The 25,449-nt window shown below is 52.4% G+C and overlaps 1 protein-coding gene across 1 annotated transcript; it reads left to right on the forward strand.

Annotated features, from left to right (window-relative positions):
• The first annotated feature begins 285 nt into the window (after positions 1–285).
• On the forward strand, positions 286–21,857 carry sdr39u1 (short chain dehydrogenase/reductase family 39U, member 1). Its single transcript, XM_080183043.1, has 6 exons — positions 286–520; positions 1,823–1,926; positions 8,612–8,694; positions 9,486–9,607; positions 13,745–13,897; positions 21,209–21,857. Exons 1-6 carry the CDS (start codon positions 505–507, stop codon positions 21,616–21,618), a joined length of 888 nt encoding a protein of 295 aa, XP_080039169.1. The 5' UTR covers positions 286–504; the 3' UTR covers positions 21,619–21,857.
• The last annotated feature ends 3,592 nt before the right edge of the window (positions 21,858–25,449 follow it).

The following is a 25,449-nucleotide window of genomic DNA, read 5'->3' on the forward strand; positions in this document are numbered from 1 at the left end:
CCACTCCTCCCGCTGGGTCCTCCAGGCAGGCAAGAGCGGCCCCCTCTGCCAGCGAGTGTAAAAGGCGCATGCGCACACTCACAACAGAGCGCTGGGAAGCAAGGGCACATGCGCGTCCACACGGAGCGCTAGGCGTCAAAGGCGCATGCGTGTACCCTCACAGAGCGCTTGGAGACATGGGCGCATGCGCATCCCATACTCTGAGCCCGGGGATAACAGCACATGCGCACCACCCGTGCTGGGAGACAAGAGCGCATGCGCAGCAATAACAATAATAACAAAAAAGTCCTCCAGTGCCAAGGAGAGCACGGGAGGAGGTGGTCCTCCCAGGCGTCAAGAGCGGCAGACTGGTAATCCTCCCAGCGAGTCACCCGTCGGACCTCCAGGGCTAAAGAGCGCGTTGGCAAAGCGGAGGGTCCTTCAACGAGCGGGGGCTTGGTCCTCCGAGATCCCCTGGCTGGTCCTCCCAGGGAGAGAAAAGGGGGAAGGTCAGGTCGATTCAGGATGAAAATCCTCATCGGTGAGAAGAGGAGAGGGAGGGAAGAGGGAAGGAGAGTCCCCGCCCTCCCCCAGAACCCCAAACATCACCCAGGACTCCTGCTGCTGGCCCAATGTGGGCTGAATGGCCTCCTTCTGCTAGCCCAAGTGGGCTGAATGGTCTCCTGCTGCTAGCCCAAATGGGCTGAATGGCTTCCCGCTGCTGGCCCAATGTGGGATGAATGGCCTCCTGCTGCTAGCCCAATGAGGTCCGAATGGTCTCCTGCTGCTAGCCCAATGAGGGCTGAATGGCCCCCATCTCCTGATGCTACTCCCTTCCCCCTACACCTTCCTCCACCTGCTCCCCTCCCACAGTCTGCCCCCTGAGCAATTCCCCTCCCCTCTGTGTGACCGGGCTACTATTAACGCCATGTTTATCCTAATTATTATTATAAGAACATAAGAAATAGGAGCAGGAGTAGGCCATCTGGCCCTTCGAGCCTGCCCCGCCATTCAATAAGATCATGGCTGATCTGTCGTGGCTCAGTTCCACTTTCCCACCCTCTCCCCATAACCCTTAATCCCCTCTCTTATCAACTTCCCCTTAATGAAACCGTGCTGCGTCTGCTCTATCAAACAATTCTCCTCAAGATGCCTCGCTGTTTTCTCCTTGATGACAGATTCTAACATTTTACCTACAACAGACGTTAAACTAGCCGGCCTATAATTCCCTGCCTTTTGCCTGCCACCCTTCTTAAACAACGGCGTAACATTAGCCATTTTCCAATCTTCCGGCACTTCCCGGGAATCCAGCGACGTTTGGAAAATAACCACCAAGGCATCCACTATCACCTCCGCCATTTCTTTCAGAACCCTTGGATGCATTCCATCCGGTCCTGGGGACTTGTCCACAATCAGTCCCTCCAGTCTGTCGAGCACCGCCTCTCTAGTAACAGTAATGTCATTAAGACCCTCCAGTCCTACCACCTTTCTATCGCTAACACCCGACAAATTATTCACGTCCTCCTCCGTGAAGACAGAAACAAAAAAGTTATTCAAGACCTTAGCCATATCCCCATCCCCTACTACTAAGTCCCCCCTCTCATCCTCTAAGGGTCCAATGTTCACCCTAGCCAACCTCTTCCTTGTTATATATTTATAAAAACTCTTGCTATCCTGTTTTATATTAAGCGCTAGCCCAGCTTCATAGTTTCCCATCCCCAAATTCCTGCCTGTTTCCTTCCCCTGTTTCTCAACTCCCACCCAGCTTTGTGTCACCTCTCTCCCACCCTCTGTGTCTGTCTCTCTGTCTCTCACTCATTCTCTCTCTTTTCCTCTTGGACAGGCGGAGGAACGGGTTTCATCGGAGGAGCCTTAACCCGACTGCTGAGGAGCAAAGGTCATGAAGTCGGACACATCTCCCGCAGGCCGGGAGCGGGGATAACCTGGGTGAGAGACTGCAGAGGCGGAGGGAGAGTGAGGGGTCTGGGGCGGGGATAACCTGGGTGAGAGACTGCAGGGGCGGAGGGAGAGTGAGGGGTCTGGGGCGGGGATAACCTGGGTGAGAGACTGCAGAGGCGGAGGGAGAGTGAGGGGTCTGGGGCGGGGATAACCTGGGTGAGAGACTGCAGGGGCGGAGGGAGAGTGAGGGGTCTGGGGCGGGGATAACCTGGGTGAGAGACTGCAGGGGCGGAGGGAGAGTGAGGGGTCTGGGGCGGGGATAACCTGGGTGAGAGACTGCAGGGGCGGAGGGAGAGTGAGGGGTCTGGGGCGGGGATAACCTGGGTGAGAGACTGCAGAGGAGGAGGGAGAGTGAGGGGTCTGGGGCGGGGATAACCTGGGTGAGAGACTGCAGGGGCGGAGGGAGAGTGAGGGGTCTGGGGCGGGGATAACCTGGGTGAGAGACTGCAGAGGAGGAGGGAGAGTGAGGGGTCTGGGGCGGGGATAACCTGGGTGAGAGACTGCAGGGGAGGAGGGAGAGTGAGGGGTCTGGGGCGGGGATAACCTGGGTGAGAGACTGCAGGGGCGGAGGGAGAGTGAGGGGTCTGGGGCGGGGATAACCTGGGTGAGAGACTGCAGAGGAGGAGGGAGAGTGAGGGGTCTGGGGCGGGGATAACCTGGGTGAGAGACTGCAGGGGAGGAGGGAGAGTGAGGGGTCTGGGGCAGGGATAACCTGGGTGAGAGACTGCAGGGGAGGAGGGAGAGTGAGGGGTCTGGGGCGGGGATAACCTGGGTGAGAGACTGCAGGGGAGGAGGGAGAGTGAGGGGTCTGGGGCGGGGATAACCTGGGTGAGAGACTGCAGGGGCGGAGGGAGAGTGAGGGGTCTGGGGCGGGGATAACCTGGGTGAGAGACTGCAGGGGCGGAGGGAGAGTGAGGGGTCTGGGGCGGGGATAACCTGGGTGAGAGACTGCAGGGGCGGAGGGAGAGTGAGGGGTCTGGGGCGGGGATAACCTGGGTGAGAGACCATAAGACACTGGAGCAGAATGAGGCCACTTGGCCCATCGAGTCTGCTCCCCCATTCAATCATGGCTGATATTTTTCCCCCATTCCCCTTATTAATCAGGAACCGATCTATCTCTGTCTTAAAGACACTCAGGGACCCGGCCTCCTCTGGGGCAAAGAGTCCCCACACATTCCCCACACTCTGGCTGAAGAAATCCCTCCCCATCTCTGTTTTAAAGGACCGTCCCTTTACCCTGAGGTTGTGCCCTCTCTGGTTCTAGTTTTTCCGAAACATCCTCTCCATGTCCGCTCTCCCCAGGGCCTCGCAGTATCCTGTAAGTTTCAATAAGATCCCCCCCCCGCCATCCTTCTAAACTCCCAACGAGGACAGACCCAGAGTCCTCAACCCGCTCCTCAAGCTCTTCATTCCAGGGATCGTCCTTGTGAACCTCCCTCTGGATCCTTTCTGAGTCCCGGCACATCCTTCCTTAGATACGGGAGGCCCAAAACTGCTCCCAAATGGGCGTCTGACCAGAGCCTTATACATCCTGGAGATGAGAATGGACAGCAGTCCGAAAGATGTGTGGATTGGCCGTGCTAAATTGCCTCTTGGTGTCAGGGGGACTAGCTAGGGTACATGCACGGGGTAATGGGGATAGGGCCTGGGTGGGATTGTGGTTGGTACGGACTCGATGGGCTGAATGGCCTCCTTCTGCACTTTAGGATTCCATGATTTTATGCCCCCCAGTAATTGACTCTTCCACCCTGGGGGGGAAAAAGCTTCTGACTATCCACTCTGTCCCTCATCATCTTGTAGACTTCTATCAGATCTCCCCCTCAACCTCCAGTGAGAACAAACCAAGTTTCTCCAACCTCTCCTCATAGCTAATGCCCCTCCGTACCAGGGCAAACATCCTGGTAAATCTTTTCTGTCCCCTCTCCAAAGCCTCCACATCCTTCTGGTAGTGTGGCGACCAGAATTGAACACTATATTTCCAAGTGCGGCCTCACTAAGGTTCTATAAAGCTGCAACATGACTTGCCAATTTTTAAACTCAGTGCCCCGGCCGATGAAGACAAGCATGCCGTATGCCTTCCTGACTACCTTCTCCACCTGCGTTGCCACTTTCAGTGACCTGTGTATCTGTACACCCAGATCCCTCTGCCTATCAATACTCTGTGTACCTGTACGCCCAGATCCCTCTCCCTATCAATACTCTGTGTACCAGTACACCCAGATCCCTCTGCCTATCAATACTCTGTGTACCTGTACACCCAGATCCCTCTGCCTATCAATACTCTGTGTACCTGTACACCCCGATCCCTCTGCCTATCAATACTCTTAAGGGTATTAGTGTACATTTACTGTACATTTCCCATCTACATTAGACTGCGCAGAGAGAGAGAATGAAGAGCAGTACAGCACAGGAACAGGCCCTTCGGCCCTCCAAGCCTGTGCCGTACCTGATGCCCTAACTAAACTAAAAAACCCCTTCTGCTCTTATTCACTCCGTATCCCTCTATTCCCTCCCTATTCATGTACCCATGCAGGTGCCTCATAAATGTTGCTAATGTCCCTACTTCCACCACCTCCTCTGGCAGCGCGTTCCAGGCCGCTCTCTGTGTGAGAAACCTCCCCCTGTACATCTCCCCAAAACTTTCCTCTCTCACCTTGAACCTGTGCCCCTTTGGAACTGACCCTTCCACTCCGGGAAACAGCTCTGAGTATCCACCCTGTCTCTGCCTCTCATCGTTTTGTAGACCTCTATCAGGTCTCCCCTCAGCCTCCGTCTTTCCAGTGAAAACAATCCGAGTTTATCCAACCTCTCCTCACACCCGACACCCTCGAGACCAGGCAACATACTGGTGAACTTTCTTTGCTCACCCTCCAAAGCTTCCACCTCCTTCTGGTAGTGTGGTGACCAGAACTGTACGCAATACTCCAAATGCGGCCTGAGCAAAGTTTTATGTAGCTGCAACATGATTTCCCAACTCTTGTACTCAATGTCCTCGCTGATGAAGATATGCATGCCAGATGCCTTCTTAATCTCCTTGGCGCCCTATGTTGCCACTTTTAGGGAACTGTGGACCTGGACGCCCAGATCCCTCTGTATGTCAATATCCCTCAGGGTTCTGCCATTTACAGGATAATATTAAAGGTAAGCATGCAGGTGCAGCAGGGGGGTAAAGAAGGGAAATGTTGGCCTTCATTGCGAGAGGTTTGGAGTACAGGAGCCAGGGATGTGTTGTTGTTATTATACAGGGGCCTTGGTGAGGCCACACCTAGGGTAATTGTGGGCAGTTTTGATCTCCTTTTCCGAGGAAGGATGTTCTCGCTCTTGAGGGAGTGGCAGCGAAGGGTTTCCCGGGGACGGAGGTACGAGGAGAGATTGACGAAGTTAGGATTGTTTTCACTGGAGTTCGGGGGGTGGAATCTCACAGAGATTTATCAAATTCTAACAGGGCTGGACAGGGGTAGATGCAGGGAGGATGTTCCTGATGGGGGGGTGGGGTGGGGGAGTCCAGAACCAGGGGGTCTGAGGATTGGAGGGGGGGGGTAGACCATTTAGGACGGAGATGAGGAGACATTTCCTCACCCGGTGAACCTGTGGAATTCATTCCCACGGGAAGGAGTTGATGCCAAAACATTGACTGTATTCAAGAGGCAGCTGGATAGAGCACTTGGGGGCGAACGGGGGTCACAAGTTATGGGGAGAAAGCAGGATTGAGTTGTTGGACGATCAGCCATGATGGTGATGGGGGGGGCCGGAGCAGGATCGAAGGGCCAAATGGCCTCCTCCTGCTCCTATCCTCTGTGTTCCTAAACCTAAATTTGATCCTCCAAAATCTATCGCCTCGCGTTTGTCCGGATTAAACTTAAAGTTTATTTATTACCATCGCAAGTAAGACTTACATTAACACTGCAATGAAGTTACTGTGAAAATCCCCCTAGTCGCCACACTCCTGTTCGGGTCACACTGAGGGAGAATTTAGCATGGCCCAGTACACCCTAAACCAGCACATCTTACAGACTGTGGGAGAAAACCCACACAGACACAGAGAGAATGTGCAGACTCCACACACACAGTGACCCGAGCCGGGAATCAGATCCCTGGCGCTGTGAGGCAGCAGCGCTAACCCACTGTGCGCTGGGAATCGAACCCGGGTCCCTGGCGCTGTGAGGCAGCAGCGCTAACCCACTGTGCGCTGAGCCAGGAATCGAACCCGGGTCCCTGGCGCCGTGAGGCAGCGGCGCTAACCCACTGTGCGCTGAGCCGGGAATCGAACCCGGGTCCCTGGCGCCGTGAGGCAGCAGCGCTAACCCACTGTGCGCTGAGCCGGGAATCGAACCCGGGTCCCTGGTGCCGTGAGGCAGCAGCGCTAACCCACTGTGCACTGAGCCGGGAATCGAACCCGGGTCCCTGGTGCTGTGAGGCAGCAGCGCTAACCCACTGTGCACTGAGCCGGGAATCGAACCCGGGTCCCTGGTGCTGTGAGGCAGCAGCGCTAACCCACTGTGCGCTGGGAATCGAACCCGGGTCCCTGGCGCTGTGAGGCAGCAGCGCTAACCCACTGTGCGCTGGGAATCGAACCCGGGTCCCTGGCGCTGTGAGGCAGCAGCGCTAACCCACTGTGCGCTGAGCCGGGAATCGAACCCGGGTCCCTGGCGCTGTGAGGCAGCAGCGCTAACCCACTGTGCGCTGAGCCGGGAATCGAACCCGGGTCCCTGGCGCTGTGAGGCGGCAGCGCTAACCCACTGTGCGCTGAGCCGGGAATCGAACCCGGGTCCCTGGCGCTGTGAGGCAGCAGCGCTAACCCACTGTGCGCTGAGCCGGGAATCGAACCCGGGTCCCTGGCGCTGTGAGGCAGCGGCGCTAACCCACTGTGCGCTGAGCCGGGAATCGAACCCGGGTCCCTGGCGCTGTGAGGCAGCGGCGCTAACCCACTGTGCGCTGAGCCGGGAATCGAACCCGGGTCCCTGGCGCTGTGAGGCAGCAGCGCTAACCCACTGTGCGCTGAGCCGGGAATCGAACCCGGGTCCCTGGCGCCGTGAGGCAGCAGCGCTAACCCACTGTGCGCTGAGCCGGGAATCGAACCCGGGTCCCTGGCGCCGTGAGGCAGCAGCGCTAACCCACTGTGCGCTGAGCCGGGAATCGAACCCGGGTCCCTGGCGCTGTGAGGCAGCAGCGCTAACCCACTGTGCGCTGAGCCGGGAATCGAACCCGGGTCCCTGGCGCTGTGAGGCAGCAGCGCTAACCCACTGTGCGCTGAGCCGGGAATCGAACCCGGGTCCCTGGCGCTGTGAGGCAGCAGCGCTAACCCACTGTGCTGCCCCACCTGCCAGTTCTGTGCCCGAGTCTCCAATCTATCTCTTTTCCTGTTGTATTGTCTGACAATCCCAACACTATCAGCAACCCTGCCAATCTTCGTCACATCTGCAAAGTTGCTAATCAGACCCCCTGCCCTCACCCCCCAACCCCCCCACCCCGGGCTACATTTTCCTCTGGATCATTTATATATACCACTAGCAACAGAGGTCTCAGCTTGATCCCTGCGGAACACCACTAGCTCCAGATCTCCACTCTGAAAAACACCTTTCCACTGCTACTCTCTGTCTTCTGTGACCCAGCCAGCCCACTCCGAATCCCGTGTAATTTTAGTTTTAGATCTTGTCAAACTGGGTGGCACTGCTGCCGCACGGCGCCAGGGACCCGGGTTTAATTCCTGGCTTGGGTCACTGTCTGTGCAGAGTCTGCATGTTCTCCCCGTGTCTGCGTGGGTTTCCTCCGTGTGCTCCAGTTTCCTCCCACAGTCCGAAAAACATGCTGGTTCGTTGGATAGGCCATGCTAAATTGTCCCTTAGTGTCCAAAGATGTGTAGGTTAGGGTGGATTGGCCATGCTAAATTGTCCCTTAGTGTCCAAAGATGTGTAGGTTAGGGTGGATTGGCCGTGCTAAATTGTCCCTTAGTGTCCAAAGATGTGTAGGTTAGGGTGGATTGGCCATGCTAAATTGTCCCTTAGTGTCCAAAGATGTGTAGGTTAGGGTGGATTGGCCATGCTAAATTGTCCCTTAGTGTCCAAAGATGTGTAGGTTAGGGGGGATTGGCCGTGCTAAATTGTCCCTTAGTGTCCAAAGATGTGTAGGTTAGGGGGGATTGGCCGTGCTAAATTGTCCCTTAGTGTCCAAAGATGTGTAGGTTAGGGGGGATTGGCCATGCTAAATTGCCTTCAGTATCAGGGGATCTCGCTCGGGTAAATGCGTGGGGTTATGGGGATAGGGCCTGGCTGTGATTGTGGTTGGTGCAGACTTGAAGGGCTGAATGGCCTCCTGCGGTGTAGGGATTCCTCACGCTTCACTAAAGTCCATATAAACCGCATCCACAGCCCTGCCCTCATCACTTTTCTTTGAGATATTTTTCCCCCAGGAGGTGATAATCATGTTGTTGAGATGTGACCTCGCCAGTACAAAGAGAGGGTGAGCGAGGGGTTTGGGGGCAGGGATCACCTGGGTGGCCCCTCCCGCTGGGTGCAGAGATTCGAGTGTGACGCCAGCCACAGTCGAATAGCTCAGCGCTCTGCACTTAACAAGCTGGGCGGTATGAGTGACAGTGGCGGGGTGGGGTCGGTGTTTAGTGTCACTCTCTTACCCCCTCCCCGCCCCTCCTGATTTTTGACCCCTTTGGTTCCAGGCGGAGTTGGCAGCGAAGGGTTTACCCTCCTGTGACGCAGTGGTCAACCTGTCCGGAGAGAACGTGCTTAACCCTTTGCGGAGGTCAGTGTGGAGGAGGAGTGAAGGAGACGGTAGAGTGGAGTGCAGGGTGGGGGGGGCGGAGGCAGAGAGTGAGTGAGACTGCGGTGCCGTGTGTGTGTGCGTGTGCGCGTGTGTGTGTGTGCGTGTGCGTGTGTGTGCGCGCGTGCGGGTTAGAGACAGGGTGCACAGTAGCATGTGGGGGAGAGAGAGAGAGGCAACGCAAGAAAGAGAGGGGGAGGGGGCGAGGGCGAGGGAGAGAGGTGGGGACAAGGGGGACGGGGTAGAGAGGGGGTGGCGAGGGAGAGAGAGGGGGGCAAGGGAGATGGAGGGATGGGAGAGAGGGGGTGGTGAGGGAGAAGGGGGATGCGAGGGAGAGAGGGATGAGAGGGAATGGAGGGGCAGGGGAGAGACGCAGGAGAGAGGGTGGGGGCAAGGGAGAGAGCGAGGGATAGAGAAAGAGGAGGTGAGGGATTGAGAGAGAGGGTGAATGAGTGGGAGGGAGAGAGACAGAGAGGGAGAGGCAGGGAGAATGTGTGTGTAACTGGGAGTGTTTTGTCTGTCTGGCGCTGTGTTTCTGTGTCCCCATGTTCCAGTTGCTCCTGTCTCTCTAAATGTTGTTCCCCTCCCCCTCCTGCTCCCCCACCCCTACCCCCTCTGCCTACCCATCGCCCCCACCCCACCCCCTCCGCCTACCCATCCCCCCCACCCCTATCACCTCCCCCTACCCATCCCTCCCCATCCTACCCTCTCCCCCATCTCCCCCATCTCCCCCCTCCTCCCTCCCCCCTCCCTCCCCCCTCCCTCCCTCGCAGGTGGAACAGTGAGTTTAAGGAGGAGGTTGTGTTGAGTCGGGTCAACCCCACCAGGGCCCTGAGGGAGGCCATCGTCAGCGCCAAAACTCCACCCCGTGTTTGGCTGCTGGTTAGCGGAGTCGGTAAGAACTTCACCAGGCTGCACTTTCACCCATCCTCCTGTCCGTCCCCCCCTCTGTGACTGTCGCTTCTCTGTCTGCCTCTCCCCCTCAACGAAGAGTGATGAAAATTCCAACACAGGAACAGGCCGTTCGGCCCCTCCAGGTCTGCACCGACCCGTGCTGCCCCCGACTGAACTAAAACCCCCTCCCCTTCCGGGGACCGTATCCCTCTATTCCCATCCTATTCATGGATTTGTCCAGACGCCCCTTAAAACTCACTATCGTCTCCGCTTCCACTCCCGGCAGCGAGTTCCAGGCACCCACCCCCCTCTGTGTAAAAAAAAACCCCACCCTCGTACATCTCCTTTAAACCTTGCCCCTCGCACCTTAAACCTGTGCCCCCCACCCCCCAGTAATTGACTCTTCCACCCTGGGGGGAAAAAGCTTCTGACTATCCACTCTGTCCCTCATCATCTTGTAGACTTCTATCAGGTCTCCCCCTCAACCTCCAGTGAGAACAAACCAAGTTTCTCCAACCTCTCCTCAGAGCTAATGCCCTCCATACCAGGGGCAAACATCCTGGTAAATCTTTTCTGTCCCCTCTCCAAAGCCTCCACATCCTTCTGGTAGTGTGGGCGACCCAGAATTGAACTCTATATTCCAAGTGCGGCCTCACTAAGGTTCTATAAAGCTGCAACGTGACTTGCCAATTTTTAAACTCAGTGCCCCGGCAGATGAAGGCAAGCATGCCGTATGCCTTCCTGACTACCTTCTCCACCTGCATTGCCACTTTCAGTGACCTGTGTACCTGTACGCCCAGATCCCTCTACCTATCAATACTCTGTGTACCTGTACGCCCAGATCCCTCTACCTATCAATACTGTTAAGGGTTCTGCCATTTGCTGTATATTTCCTATCTGTATTAGACCCTCCAAAATGCATTCCCTCACATTTGTCTGGATTAAACTCCATCTGCCATCTCTCTGCCCAACTCTCCAGCTGATCTATATCCTGCTGTATCCTCTGATGGTCCTCATCACTATCCACAAATCCACCAACCTTTGTATCATCCACAAACTTACTAATCAAACCAGTTACATTTTCCTCTAAATCATTGATATATATTACAAACAGCAAAGGTCCCAGCACTGATCCCTGAGGAACCCCACTTGTCACAGCCCTCCATTCAGAAACACACCCTTCCACTGCCACCCTCTGCCTTCTCTGACCGATGTGGAGATGCCGGCGTTGGACTGGGGTAAACACAGTAAGATTCTCTGACCGAGACAGTTTTGTATCCGCTCTGCCAGTTCACCTCTGATCCCGTGCGACTTCACCTTCTGCACCAGTCTGCTGTGAGGGACCTTGTCAAAGGCCTTACTGAAGTCCATGTAGACAACATCCACCACCCTACCCTCATCAATCATCTTCATCACTTCCTCAAAAAACTCAATCAAGTTCATGAGACACGACCTCCCCTTCACAAAACCAAGCTGCCTCTCACTAACACATCCGCTTATTGCCAAGTGGAAATAAATCCTGTCTCAAAGAATCCTCTCTAATAATTTCCCTACCACTGACTAAAGGCTCACCGGCCTGTAATTACCGGGATTATTCTTGCTACCCTTCTTAAACAAAGGAACAACATTGGTTGTTCTCCAGTCCCCTGGGATCTCCGCCATCGCTAGTGAGGATACAAAGATTTATTTTGATCCCAGCTCTGACCCCAGACTTTAGGTTCGTCCCGAGGGTTTCCCAAGGGAACTGTAAGCCTTCCTTGCAATCTTCACTTCTTCCCTGCTGACTTAATGGTAGGGTGTTGGGGAGAGTTACAGAACAGAGATCTAGGAGGACAGGTTCATAGCTCCTTGAAAGTGGAGTCCCAGGTGGACAGAGTGGTGAAGAAGGCATTCGGCACGCTTGGCCGGATGGAATGCATCCGAGGGTTCTGAAAGAAATGGCGGAGGTGATAGTGGATGCCTTGGTGGTTATTTTCCAGACGTCGCTGGATTCCGGGGAAGTGCCGGAAGATTGGAAAACGGCTAATGTTACGCCGTTGTTTAAGAAGGGTGCCAGGCAAAAGGCGGGGAATTACAGGCCGGTTAGTTTAACATCTGTGGTAGGTAAAATGTTAGAATCCGTCATTAAGGAGGAAATTGCGAGGCATCTTGAAGGGAATTGCTTGATAGGGCAGACGCAACACGGTTTCATTAAAGGGAAGTCGTGTCTGACAAATTTACTGGAGTTCTATGAGGATGTGTCTAGGGCGGTGGATAGAGGAGAGCCGGTGGATGTGGTCTTTCTGGATTTTCAGAAGGCGTTTGATAAGGTACCTCACAAGAGGTTACTGCAGAAGGTCAGAGGACATGGAGTTGGGGGTAGGGTGTTAGCGTGGATAGAGGATTGGTTGTCAAATAGGAGGCAGAGAGTGGGGGTCAATGGGTGCTATTCGGATTGGCGGTTGGTGACTAGTGGGGTGCCCCAGGGGTCGGTGCTGGGGCCTCAGCTATTTACCATTTATATAGATGATCTGGAGGAGGGAACCGAGTGTAGGGTGTCGAAATTTGCTGATGACACCAAGATTGGGGGAAAGGCAAATTGTGCGGAGGGTGTGGAGAGTCTGCAGAAGGATCTAGATAGGCTGGGCGAATGGGCCAGGAAATGGCAAATGGAATTTAATGTTGGCAAGTGTGAGGTGGTCCACTTTGGTAGGAAGAATGGTAGGAAGGACTATTACTTACGTGGCGAAAAACTGCAGCAGGCGACGGTGCAGAGGGACCTCGGGGTCCTTGTGCATGAGTCGCAAAAACCCAGCCTGCAGGTGCAGCAGGTGGTCAGGAAGGCGAATGGGATGCTGGCCTTCATAGCGAGGGGGATTGAATATAAAAGTAGGGAGGTCTTGCTGCAGCTGTATAGGGCATTGGTGAGGCCGCAGCTGGAGTACTGTGTGCAGTTTTGGGCGCCGCACCTGCGCAAGGATATTTTGGCCTTGGAGGGAGTGCAGAGGAGGTTTACTAGGCTGATACCGGAGTTGAGGGGGTTGAGCTATGAGGAGAGGCTGAATAAACTAGGCTTGTACTCGTTAGAGTTTAGAAGAATGAGGGGAGATCTCATTGAGACGTATAAGATGATGAATGGGATGGATAGGATAGAGGTGGAAAGACTCTTCCCGCTCAAAAAAGACAGTAGGACTAGGGGGCACAGCCTCAAGATAAAGGGGGGGCGGTTCAGAACGGAGTTGAGGAGGAACTTCTTCACTCAAAGGGTGGTGAATCTCTGGAATTCTCTGCCCGTTGAAGTGGTGGAGGCTGCCTCGCTAAATATTTTTAAGAAGCGGGTTGATGGGTTTTTGATAAGAGAGGGGATTAAGGGTTATGGGGAGAGGGCGGGAAAGTGGAACTGAGCCACGACAGATCAGCCACGACAGATCAGCCATGATCTTATTGAATGGCGGGGCAGGCTCGAAGGGCCAGATGGCCTATTCCTGCTCCTATTTCTTATGTTCTTATGTTCTTATGTTTCATCGGTCAGAACATTGAATACAGGAGTTGGGGACGTCTTGTTGAAGTTGTACAAGACATTGGGAAGGCCACACTTGGAATACTGTGTCCAGTTCTGGTCACCCTATTATAGAAAGGATATTATTAAACTAGAAAGAGCGCAGGAAAGGATTTACTAGGATGCTCCCGGGACTTGATGGATTGAGTTATAAGGAGAGGCTGGATAGACTGGGACTTTTTTCTCTGGAGCGTAGAGGGGTGATCTTATAGAGGTCTATAAAATAATGAGGGGCACAGATCAGCTAGATAGTCAATATCTTTTCCCCAAAAGGTAGGGGAGTCTAAAACTAGAGGGTTTAAGGGGAGAGGGTCCAGAGGGGCAATTTTTTCACACAGAGGGTGGTGAGTGTCTGGAACGAGCTGCCAGAGGCAGTAGTAGAGGGGGGTACAATTTTATCTTTTAAAAAGCGTTTAGACAGTTACATGGGTACGATGGGTATAGAGGGATATGGGACCAAATGCGGGCAATTGGAATTAGCTTAGGGGGTTTAAAAAAAAGGGCAGCATGGACAGGTTGGGCCGAAGGGCCTGTTTCCATGCTGTGACTGTATGATTTAGTGACGGGGAATCCTGTTTCCTTTCTCTCTCCCTCTCCCAGGATATTATGGGCCCAGCCTGACAGAGGAATATGATGAGGACAGCCCAGGCGGTGACTCTGATTTCTTCGCCCGGTTGGTCAGGGACTGGGAGGAGGCTGCCCGCCTGCCCCAGGACACGGCCCAGCTGGTTCGACAGGCGGTGGTTCGTTCCGGTGAGTACCGCGCCTCTCTGTCTCACTGGGGAGCAGACGGGACCTCCTCCAGGCAGCTCAGTATCGAACCAGGGACCCAGAGTTCTGCTAAACTCTTCGAGGATCTGCGCTGAGGCCAGGGAGTCGATTCTCACTCCCTCCCTCCTATCCTCCCTCTCTCTCTCTCTCTCTCTCTCTATTCCCCGGGACTGCTCCTGTCTCTAACTCCTCTCTCTCTCTCTCTCTCTCTATTCCCCGGGACTGCTCCTGTCTCTAACTCCTCTCTCTCTCTCTCTCTCTATTCCCCGGGACTGCTCCTGTCTCTAACTCCTCTCTCTCTCTCTCTCTCTATTCCCCGGGACTGCTCCTGTCTCTAACTCCTCTCTCTCTCTCTCACTATTCCCCGGGACTGCTCCTGTCTCTAACTCCTCTCTCTCTCTCTCTCTCTCTATTCCCCGGGACTGCTCCTGTCTCTAACTCCTCTCTCGCTCTCTATTCCCCGGGACTGCTCCTGTCTCTAACTCCTCTCTCTCTCTCTCTCTCTATTCCCCGGGACTGCTCCTGTCTCTAACTCCTCTCTCTCTCTCTCTCTCTCTATTCCCCGGGACTGCTCCTGTCTCTAACTCCTCTCTCTCTCTCTCTCTCTCTATTCCCCGGGACTGCTCCTGTCTCTAACTCCTCTCTCTCTCTCTCTCTCTCTATTCCCTGGGACTGCTCCTGTCTCTAACTCCTCTCTCTCTCTCTCTCTCTCTCTCTATTCCCCGGGACTGCTCCTGTCTCTAACTCCTCTCTCTCTCTCTCTCTATTCCCCGGAACTGCTCCTGTCTCTAACTCCTCTCTCTCTCTCTCTCTATTCCCCGGGACTGCTCCTGTCTCTAACTCCTCTCTCTCTCTCTCTCTCTATTCCCTGGGACTGCTCCTGTCTCTAACTCCTCTCTCTCTCTCTCTCTCTCTCTATTCCCCGGGACTGCTCCTGTCTCTAACTTCTCTCTCTCTCTCTCTCTCTCTCTCTATTCCCTGGGACTGCTCCTGTCTCTAACTTCTCTCTCTCTCTCTCTCTCTCTCTATTCCCCGGGTCTGCTCCTGTCTCTAACTTCTCTCTCTCTCTCTCTCTCTCTCTATTCCCTGGGACTGCTCCTGTCTCTAACTTCTCTCTCTCTCTCTCTCTCTCTCTCTATTCCCCGGGACTGCTCCTGTCTCTAACTCCTCTCTCTCTCTCTCTCTCTCTATTCCCTGGGACTGCACCTGTCTCTAACTCCTCTCTCTCTCTCTCTCTATTCCCTGGGACTGCTCCTATCTCTGACTCCTCTCTCTCTCTCTCTCTCTCTATTCCCCGGGACTGCTCCTGTCTCTAACTCCTGGGGATAGCCAAAGGGAGCAGGTCTCTGGGGGTGAGCCTATTGGCAAGCCTCAGGTGGTTAGGGGTAAGAGATTGGGCCTCGTGATTTGGGACTCCACAGTTATGGGGACGGATTGGAGAGTTGGAGGTAAGGGTAGGGACTCTGGGCTGGTGTGTTGCCTACCAGGGGCTGGGGTCCAGGATGTATCGGACAGAGTATTCAGGACTCTTAGGGGAGAGGGAGATCAACCCCAAGTTATAGTTCATGTGGGGACACATGACATAGGGAGATTAAGGGAAGGGGATATTAAGCAAAGATTTATGGAGTTGGGGTGGAAACTAAAGGCGAAGTCAGAAAGAGTAGTTATATCTGGACTCTTGCCTGTGCCACGGGATAGTTTAGAGAGGAATAGGGAGAGGGAAAGTTTGAACTCGTGGCTGAGGGGATGGTGCAGGAGGGAGGGGTTCAGGTACTTGAGCAATTGGGGCTCATTCTGGGGAAGGTGGGACCTCTATAAGAGGGATGGTCTACACCTGAACCAGAGGGGAATCAATATCCTGGGGGGTAAATTTGCAAAAGCGATGCAGGAAGGTTTAAACTGATTCGGAGGGGGGGAGGGATAGTGAGGAAAGGGGGTGAAAGTGAGGGGGGCATAGTTGGGGAATGCAAGGCACGGCATAGTGGGGGTGGGGCGGAGCAGGGTTTGAAATGCGTGTACTTTAATGCGAGGAGTATTCGCAATAAAGTGGATGAACTTGCAGCGTGGATCAGTACCTGGGACTTTGATGTTGTGGCCATTTCTGAGACATGGATAGAGCAGGGTCAGGAATGGATGTTGCAGGTTCCGGGGTACAAATGCTTTAGTCGGAGTAGAGAAGAAGGTAGAAGGGGGGGTGGGGTAGCATTGCTAGTCAAGGACTGTATCACAGTGTCGGAGAGAAAGTTTGATGAGGACTTGTCAGTTGAGGTAGTATGGGCGGAGATTAGAAATAGGAGAGGAGAGGTCACCCTGTTGGGAGTCTTTTATAGACCTCCTAAAAGTTCTAGAGAGGTTGAGGAAAGGATTGCGGAGACAATCCTGGTTAGGAGTGAAAGTAATAGGGTAATTGTTATGGGGGACTTTAACTTTACGAATATTGATTGGAGTTGCTATAGTTCTAGCTCGCTAGAGGGGTCAGTGTTTGTACAAAGCGTGCAGGAAGGTTTTTTGTCTCAGTATGTAGACAGGCCAACTAGAGGTGAGGCTATATTGGATTTGGTGCTGGGAAATGAGCCAGACCAGGTGCTAGACTTGGAAGTTGGTGTGCATTTTGGTGATAGTGACCACAATTCGGTTACGTTCACCTTAGTGATGGGAAGAGATAGGCATGAACCTCGGGTCAGCAATTTTAGCTGGGGTAAGGGCGATTATGAGGCTATCAGGAGTGAATTAGGAAGCATGGATTGGATTAGGGGATTACAGGGACTGGGAACGTCTGAAATGTGGAGTTTTTTCAAGGAGCAGCTACTGCGAGTCCTTGATAGGTATGTCCCTGTCAGGCATGGTGGATTTGGTAGATCTAGGGAACCGTGGTGCACTAAAAGAGTTGAGTCGATGGTTAAAAAGAAAAAGGAGGCTTATGTTCGGATGAGATTGGAGGGCTCAGATAGTGCACTAGAAAGCTTTAGATTGGCTAGGAGGGAGTTGAAGAGTGAGTTGAGAAGGGCTAAAAGAGGACATGAGAAGACTTTGGCTGATAGGATTAAGGAGAATCCTAAGGCGTTCTATAGGTATGTCAAGAACAGAAGGTTGGTCAGGGCAAGATTAGGGCCAGTTACAGACAGCAGGGGGAAGTTGTGTGTGGAACCGGAGGAGATTGGAGAAGTATTGAACCAATATTTCTCTTCGGTGTTCACGCAGGGGGACATGAATATAGCTGAGGAGGACATTGGGTTGCAGGGGTGTAAAATAGACAGTATTACGGTTGATAAAGAGGATGTGCTGGAAATTCTTGAGGGGCTGAAAATAGATAAGTCCCCTGGTCCGGATGGGATCTACCCTAGGATTCTCTGGGAGGCTAGAGAGGTGATTGCAGAGCCTCTGGCTCAGATCTTCAGGTCGTCATTGGTCTCTGGTGTAGTCCCGGAGGATTGGAGGATAGCGAATGTTGTCCCATTGTTTAAGAAGGGGAACAGAGACTTTGCCGGGAATTATAGACCGGTGAGTCTTACTTCTGTTGTGGGCAAGGTTTTAGAAAAAATTATTAGGGATAGGATTTATAGTTATTTGGAGTGTAATGAATTGATTAGAATAGTCAGCATGGTTTTGTAGCAGGCAGGTCGTGCCTTACTAACCTTATTGAGTTTTTTGAGAAGGTGACCAAAGAGGTGGATGGGGGTAAGGCAGTTGACGTGGTATACATGGATTTTAGTAAGGCGTTCGATAAGGTTCACCATGGTAGGCTTCTGCAGAAAATGCAGATGTATGGGATTGTGGGTAATCTAGGAAGTTGGATCAGGAATTGGCTATCAGATAGGAGACAGAGGGTGGTGGTGGATGGTAAATATTCATCATGGAGTGCAGTTACGAGTGGTGTGCCTCAGGGATCTGTTTTGGGGCCACTGTTGTTTGTAATTTTTATTAATGATCTGGATGAGGGTATAGTTGGGTGGATTAGTAAATTTGCTGATGACACCAAAGTTGGAGGTGTGGTAGATTGTGAGGAAGGGTGTCATAGTCTGCAGGGAGACTTAGATAGGTTGCAGAGCTGGGCCGAGAGGTGGCGGATGGAATTTAATGCGGAGAAGTGTGAGGTAATTCACTTTGGTAGGAGCAACAGATGTGTCGAGTATAGGGCTAACGGGAGGACTTTGAATAGTGTGGATGAACAGAGGGATCTAGGTGTGTGTGTACATAGATCCCTGAAAGTTGGGAATCAAGTAGATAAGGTTGTCAAGAAGGCGTACGGTGTCTTGGCGTTTATTGGTAGGGGGATTGAATTTAGGAGTCGCAGTGTAATGTTGCAACTGTACACTACTCTAGTGCGGCCGCACTTGGAGTACTGTGTGCAGTTCTGGTCCCCGCATTACAAGAAGGATGTGGAGGCGTTGGAGAGGGTGCAGAGGAGGTTTACTAGGATGTTGCCTGGTATGGTGGGGAGGTCCTATGAGGAGAGACTGAGGGATCTAGGGTTGTTTTCGTTGGAAAGAAGGCGGCTAAGAGGGGATCTTATTGAAACATATAAGATGATTAGAGGTTTAGATAGGGTGGATAGTGATAGCCTTTTTCCTCGGATGGAGAAAGCTAGCACGAGGGGGCATGGCTTTAAATTAAGGGGGGGTAGCTACAGGACGGATGTCAGGGGTAGGTTCTTTACCCAGCGGGTGGTGAGGGATTGGAATGCCCTGCCTGCTGCAGTTGTAAATGCGTCTAGTTTGGGGGCGTTTAAGAGATCTCTGGATAGGTTTATGGACGAAAAGGGATTGGTATAGGCTAGTGGGTCATTGTTTTTGTAACTGGTCGGCGCAACATCGTGGGCCGAAGGGCCTGTTCTGCGCTGTAATGTTCTATGTTCTATGTTCTATGTTCCTCTCTCTCTCTCTCTCTCTATTCCCTGGGACTGCTCCTGTCTCTAACTCCTCTCTCTCTCTCTCTCTCTCTATTCCCTGGGACTGCTCCTGTCTCTAACTCCTCTCTCTCTCTCTCTCTCTATTCCCCGGGACTGCTCCTGTCTCTAACTCCTCTCTCTCTCTCTCTCTCTCTATTCCCTGGGACTGCTCCTGTCTCTAACTCCTCTCTCTCTCTCTCTCTCTCTATTCCCTGGGACTGCTCCTGTCTCTAACTCCTCTCTCTCTCTCTCTCTCTCTATTCCCTGGGACTGCTCCTTGTCTCTAACTCCTCTCTCTCTCTCTCTCTCTCTCTCTATTCCCCGGGACTGCTCCTGTCTCTAACTCCTCTCTCTCTCTCTCTCTCTATTCCCTGGGACTGCTCCTGTCTCTAACTCCTCTCTCTCTCTCTCTCTCTATTCCCTGGGACTGATTCTGTCTCTAACTCCTCTCTCTCTCTCTCTCTCTCTATTCCCTGGGACTGCTCCTGTCTCTAACTCCTCTCTCTCTCTCTCTCTATTCCCCGGGACTGCTCCTGTCTCTAACTTCTCTCTCTCTCTCTCTCTATTCCCTGGTACTGATCCTGTCTCTAACTCCTCTCTCTCTCTCTCTGTATTCCCTGGGACTGCTCCTGTCTCTAACTTCTCTCTCTCTCTCTCTCTATTCCCTGGGACTGCTCCTGTCTCTAACTCTCTCTCTCTCTCTCTCTCTCTATTCCCCGGGACTGCTCCTGTCTCTAACTCCTCTCTCTCTCTCTCTCTATTCCCCGGGACTGCTCCTGTCTCTAACTTCTCTCTCTCTCTCTCTCTATTCCCTGGGACTGATCCTGTCTCTAACTCCTCTCTCTCTCTCTCTCTATTCCCCGGGACTGCTCCTGTCTCTAACTTCTCTCTCTCTCTCTCTCTCTATTCCCCGGGACTGCTCCTGTCTCTAACTCCTCTCTCTCTCTCTCTCTCTATTCCCCGGGACTGCTCCTGTCTCTAACTCCTCTCTCTCTCTCTCTCTATTCCCCGGGACTGCTCCTGTCTCTAACTCCTCTCTCTCTCTCTCTCTATTCCCCGGGACTGCTCCTGTCTCTAACTCTCTCTCTCTCTCTCTCTCTATTCCCCGGGACTGCTCCTGTCTCTAACTCTCTCTCTCTCTCTCTCTATTCCCCGGGACTGCTCCTGTCTCTAACTCCTCTCTCTCTCTCTCTCTCTCTATTCCCCGGGACTGCTCCTGTCTCTAACTCCTCTCTCTCTCTCTCTCTCTCTCTCTATTCCCCGGGACTGCTCCTGTCTCTAACTCCTCTCTCTCTCTATTCCCCGGGACTGCTCCTGTCTCTAACTCCTCCCTCTCTCTCTCTCTCTCTATTCCCCGGGACTGCTCCTGTCTCTAACTCCTCTCTCTCTCTCTCTCTCTATTCCCCGGGACTGCTCCTGTCTCTAACTCCTCTCTCTCTCTCTCTCTCTCTATTCCCCGGGACTGCTCCTGTCTCTAACTCCCCTCTCTCTCTCTCTATTCCCTGGGACTGCTCCTGTCTCTTACTCCTCTCTCTCTCTCTCTCTCTCTCTATTCCCCGGGACTGCTCCTGTCTCTAACTCCTCTCTCTCTCTCTCTCTCTCTCTCTATTCCCCGGGACTGCTCCTGTCTCTAACTCCTCTCTCTCTCTCTCTCTATTCCCCGGGACTGCTCCTGTCTCTAACTCCTCTCTCTCTCTCTCTCTATTCCCTGGGACTGCTCCTGTCTCTAACTCCTCTCTCTCTCTCTCTCTCTATTCCCCGGGACTGCTCCTGTCTCTAACTCCTCTCTCTCTCTCTCTCTCTCTCTATTCCCTGGGACTGCTCCTGTCTCTAACTCCTCTCTCTCTCTCTCTCTCTATTCCCCGGGACTGCTCCTGTCTCTAACTCCTCTCTCTCTCTCTCTCTCTCTATTCCCTGGGACTGCTCCTGTCTCTAACTTCTCTCTCTCTCTCTCTCTCTATTCCCTGGGACTGCTCCTGTCTCTAACTCCTCTCTCTCTCTCTCTCTATTCCCCGGGACTGCTCCTGTCTCTAACTTCTCTCTCTCTCTCTCTCTCTCTATTCCCTGGGACTGCTCCTGTCTCTAACTTCTCTCTCTCTCTCTCTCTCTATTCCCCGGGACTGCTCCTGTCTCTAACTCCTCTCTCTCTCTCTCTCTATTCCCCGGGACTGCTCCTGTCTCTAACTCTCTCTCTCTCTCTCTCTCTATTCCCCGGGACTGCTCCTGTCTCTAACTCCTCTCTCTCTCTCTCTCTCTATTCCCTGGGACTGCTCCTGTCTCTAACTCCTCTCTCTCTCTCTCTATTCCCTGGGACTGCTCCTGTCTCTAACTCCTCTCTCTCTCTCTCTCTCTTTCTATTCCCCGGGACTGCTCCTGTCTCTAACTCCTCTCTGTCTGTTCTGCAGGAGTTGTCCTGGGGAAGGAAGGTGGAGCCATTAAGCAGATGATTTGGCCATTCTGGCTGGGTCTTGGAGGAGCGATCGGTTCCGGCCGCCAGCCCTTCCCCTGGGTCCACCTGGACGATATGAGCGGGATCCTCGCCCATGCCCTGGAGAACGAGTCGGTGCGCGGTGTCCTGAACGGCGTGGCTCCCAGCGTCAGCACCAACGGGGAGTTCTGTGCCGCGCTGGCGGCCAGCCTGGGTCGCCCCGCCATGCTCCCCATGCCCAGCTTTGTGCTGGAGGCGATGCTGGGCCCCGAGAGGGCGGCCATGCTGCTGGAAGGTCAGAGGGTCATCCCTAAGCGCACCCTGGAGAGCGGCTACAAGTTCCGCTACCCCCAGCTGCGGGCAGCCCTGCAGAACATTGTGTCCTGATGCTGGGGTCGGGGTTGTTGTCAAGGCCAAGTTTGATCCCATCTCTGAGAAGTCACAGCGCTGAAAGAGGAATACCTGGCTTTATAATCTGTTAAAGTGAGTGTGCGAGAAACAGTCCGATCGACGACCCAGCAACGGATCGAAATCACCACCACAAACTCTCTCTGTAAAATCAACAAGTCACAATTTATTTATCTTGCAGGTTCATTAACAAACCCAATAAAACACGATTCTAATGATCTGATTTGATTTTTTATTGTCACACATATTGGGATACAGTGGAAAGTATTGTTTCTTGCACGCTGTGGAGATAAAGCATACCGTTCATAGAGAAGGAAAGGAGAGGGTGCAGAATGTAGTGTTACAGTCACAGCGAGGGTGTAGAGAAAGATCAGCTTAATATTTGATTTATTATTGTCACGTGTATTGGGATACAGTGAAAAGTATTGTTTCTTGCGCGCTGTACAGACAAAGCATACCATTCATAGAGAAGGAAAGGAGAGGGTGCAGAATGTAGTGTTACAGTCACAGCGAGGGTGCAGAGAAAGATCAGCTTAATATTTGATTTGATTTATTATTGTCACATGTATTGGGATACAGTGAAAAGTATTGTTTCTTATGCATTATACAGACAAAGTGTACCATTCATAGAGTATGAATTCATAGAAAAGATTGATGGGAATGGTTCCAGGGATGAGGGACTTGAGTGAGATATAGAGATTTGAGATAGTTGGGGGTTGTGGGTTGTTCTCCTTTGGAGGAGAAATGGTGGAGTGGGAGATTAGGATCGAGCTGATCAATTTCACTGGGGGGCCGGGGGAGGTGGTGGTGGTGGCGACAGGACATCTGGGACAAGCGGGAGAAATGGCTCCCAATGGCAGAGGGACGGAGAGACACCGATCGAGGGTGATTGGCTGAAGGAGTGACGGGAACACAGGGGAGAGCAATTTCACGGGGGGGCCTCTAGGCCAAGCGTCAGAGGGAAGAGTCGGCGGAGGGACGGAGACAGCCCGATCGAAGGTCATTAGCTGAAGGAGTGACGGGGACACGGAGAAATGTTTTCACCCAACAAGGTGTGTGGCATGCACTGCACGAGTGTGTCGGTGGAGGCAGACTCGATCGAAGCGTTCGAGAGGGAACTGGATCGTAAACTGAGAAGGGGAGAGTGTGCGGGGCGTTACTGAGGGGAGGCTCAATGGGGAACAAGGAACTACTAATCAGGGGACACCAGTTTTAACAGTAACGTAAAGTTTATTTATTAGTGTCACAAGTAAAACATTAACACTGCAATGAAGTTACTGTGAAATTCCCCTTGTCGCCACAGTCCGGCGCCCGTTCGGGTCAATGCACCAAACAACACGTCTTTCAGAATGTGGGAGGAAACCCACGCAGACACGGGGAGAACGTGCAGATTCCGCGCAGACAGTGACCCCAAGCCGGGAATCGAACCTGGGTCCCCGGCGCTGTGAGGCACAGCTCCCACTCACCTGATGAAGGGGCAGTGCTCCGAAAGCTCGTGCTGCCAAACAAACCTGTTGGACTTTAACCTGGTGTGGTGAGATTCCTGACTGTCCCACCCCAGTCCAACACCGGCATCTCCACATCACGGCTGTGAGGCAGCAGTGCGAACCCCCTGTGCTAAAATATTCATTCATGGGACGTAGGCATCGCTGGCTTAGCTGGGAATTAAACATCCAACTCTCTGATTTGTTTTATTATTGTCACATAGAACAGAATACAGACAGTGCGGCAGGAGGCCATTCAGCCCATTGAATCTGCACCGACTTTCTGACAGTGTATCTTATCCAATTCCTACATCTGTAACCCCACACATTTACCCCATTAATCCCCCTAACCTACACACCAAGGGGCAATTTAGCACAGGCAATCCCCCCTAACCTACACATCTTTGGACACTAAGGGACAATTTAGCATTGCCGATCCACCCTAACCTACACATCTTTGGACACTAAGGGACAATTTAGCATGGCCAATCCACCCTAACCTACACATCTTTGGACACTAAGGGACAATTTAGCATGGCCGATCCACCCTAACCTACACATCTTTGGACACTAAGGGGACAATTTAGCATGGCCAATCCACCCTAACCTACACATCTTTGGACACTAAGGGACAATTTAGCATGGCCAATCCACCCTAACCTACACATCTTTGGACACTAAGGGACAATTTAGCATGGCCGATCCACCCTAACCTACACATCTTTGGACACTAAGGGACAATTTAGCATGGCCGATCCACCCTCACCTACACATCTTTGGACACTAAGGGACAATTTAGCATGGCCAATCCACTCTAACCTACACATCTTTGGACACTAAGGGACAATTTAGCACGGCCAATCCACCCTAACCTACACATCTTTGGGACACTAAGGGACAATTTAGCGTGGCCAATCCACTCTAACCTACACATCTTTGGACACTAAGGGACAATTTAGCACGGCCAATCCACCCTAACCTACACATCTTTGGACACTAAGGGACAATTTAGCATGGCCAATCCACCCTAACCTACACATCTTTGGACACTAAGGGTCAATTTAGCATGGTCAATCCACCCTAACCTGCACATCTTTGGACACTAAGGGTCAATTTAGCATGGTCAATCCACCCTAACCTACACATCTTTGGACACTAAGGGACAATTTAGCATGGCCAATCCACCCTAACCTACACATCTTTGGACACTAAGGGTCAATTTAGCATGGCCAATCCACCCTAACCTACACATCTTTGGACACTAAGGGACAATTTAGCACGGCCAATCCACCCTAACCTACACATCTTTGGACACTAAGGGACAATTTAGCATGGCCAATCCACTCTAACCTACACATCTTTGGACACTAAGGGACAATTTAGCATGGCCAATCCACCCTAACCTACACATCTTTGGACACTAAGGGTCAATTTAGCATGGCCAATCCACCCTAACCTACACATCTTTGGACACTAAGGGACAATTTAGCACGGCCAATCCACCCTAACCTACACATCTTTGGACACTAAGGGACAATTTAGCGTGGCCAATCCACTCTAACCTACACATCTTTGGACACTAAGGGACAATTTAGCATGGCCAATCCACCCTAACCTACACATCTTTGGGACACTAAGGGACAATTTAGCGTGGCCAATCCACTCTAACCTACACATCTTTGGACACTAAGGGACAATTTAGCACGGCCAATCCACCCTAACCTACACATCTTTGGACACTAAGGGACAATTTAGCACGGCCAATCCACCCTAACCTACACATCTTTGGACACTAAGGGACAATTTAGCACGGCCAATCCACCCTAACCTACACATCTTTGGACACTAAGGGACAATTTAGCACGGCCAATCCACCCTAACCTACACATCTTTGGACACTAAGGGGCAATTGTTCCTGTGGAGCAGCATCGAGAGGCAGTGATTTCTGGGCGTGTGTGCAGGTCGCGAGTAAGGTACGTTTTCTTGTTTATATTTTTTTAACTTTTATTTCTAGTTTAAAGTCGCGAGTATCGGTGGTTTTTTTTTTCTTTTTTTGAATTAGTTCGAAACCGGAAGTTGTCACTAGGACGCTTACCGGTATTTGTAGTTTTTTTTTATTTTTATAAGCACTTACCTCCGAGTATCGGCCTCATTGTTCCTGTGGAGCAGCATCGAGAGGCAGTGATTTCTGGGCGTGTGAGCAGGTCACGAGTAAGGTACTTTTTCTTGTTTATATTTTTTAACTTTTATATCTAGTTTAAAGTCGTGAGTAGCAGTGGCTTTTACTTTCTTTTTTTTGAATTAGTTCGAAACCGGAAGTCGTCAC

This window comes from Carcharhinus amblyrhynchos, unplaced genomic scaffold, assembly GCF_965287045.1.
Source record: "Carcharhinus amblyrhynchos unplaced genomic scaffold, sCarAmb.v2.hapA chromosome_131, whole genome shotgun sequence".
Classification (NCBI taxonomy): domain Eukaryota; kingdom Metazoa; phylum Chordata; class Chondrichthyes; order Carcharhiniformes; family Carcharhinidae; genus Carcharhinus; species Carcharhinus amblyrhynchos.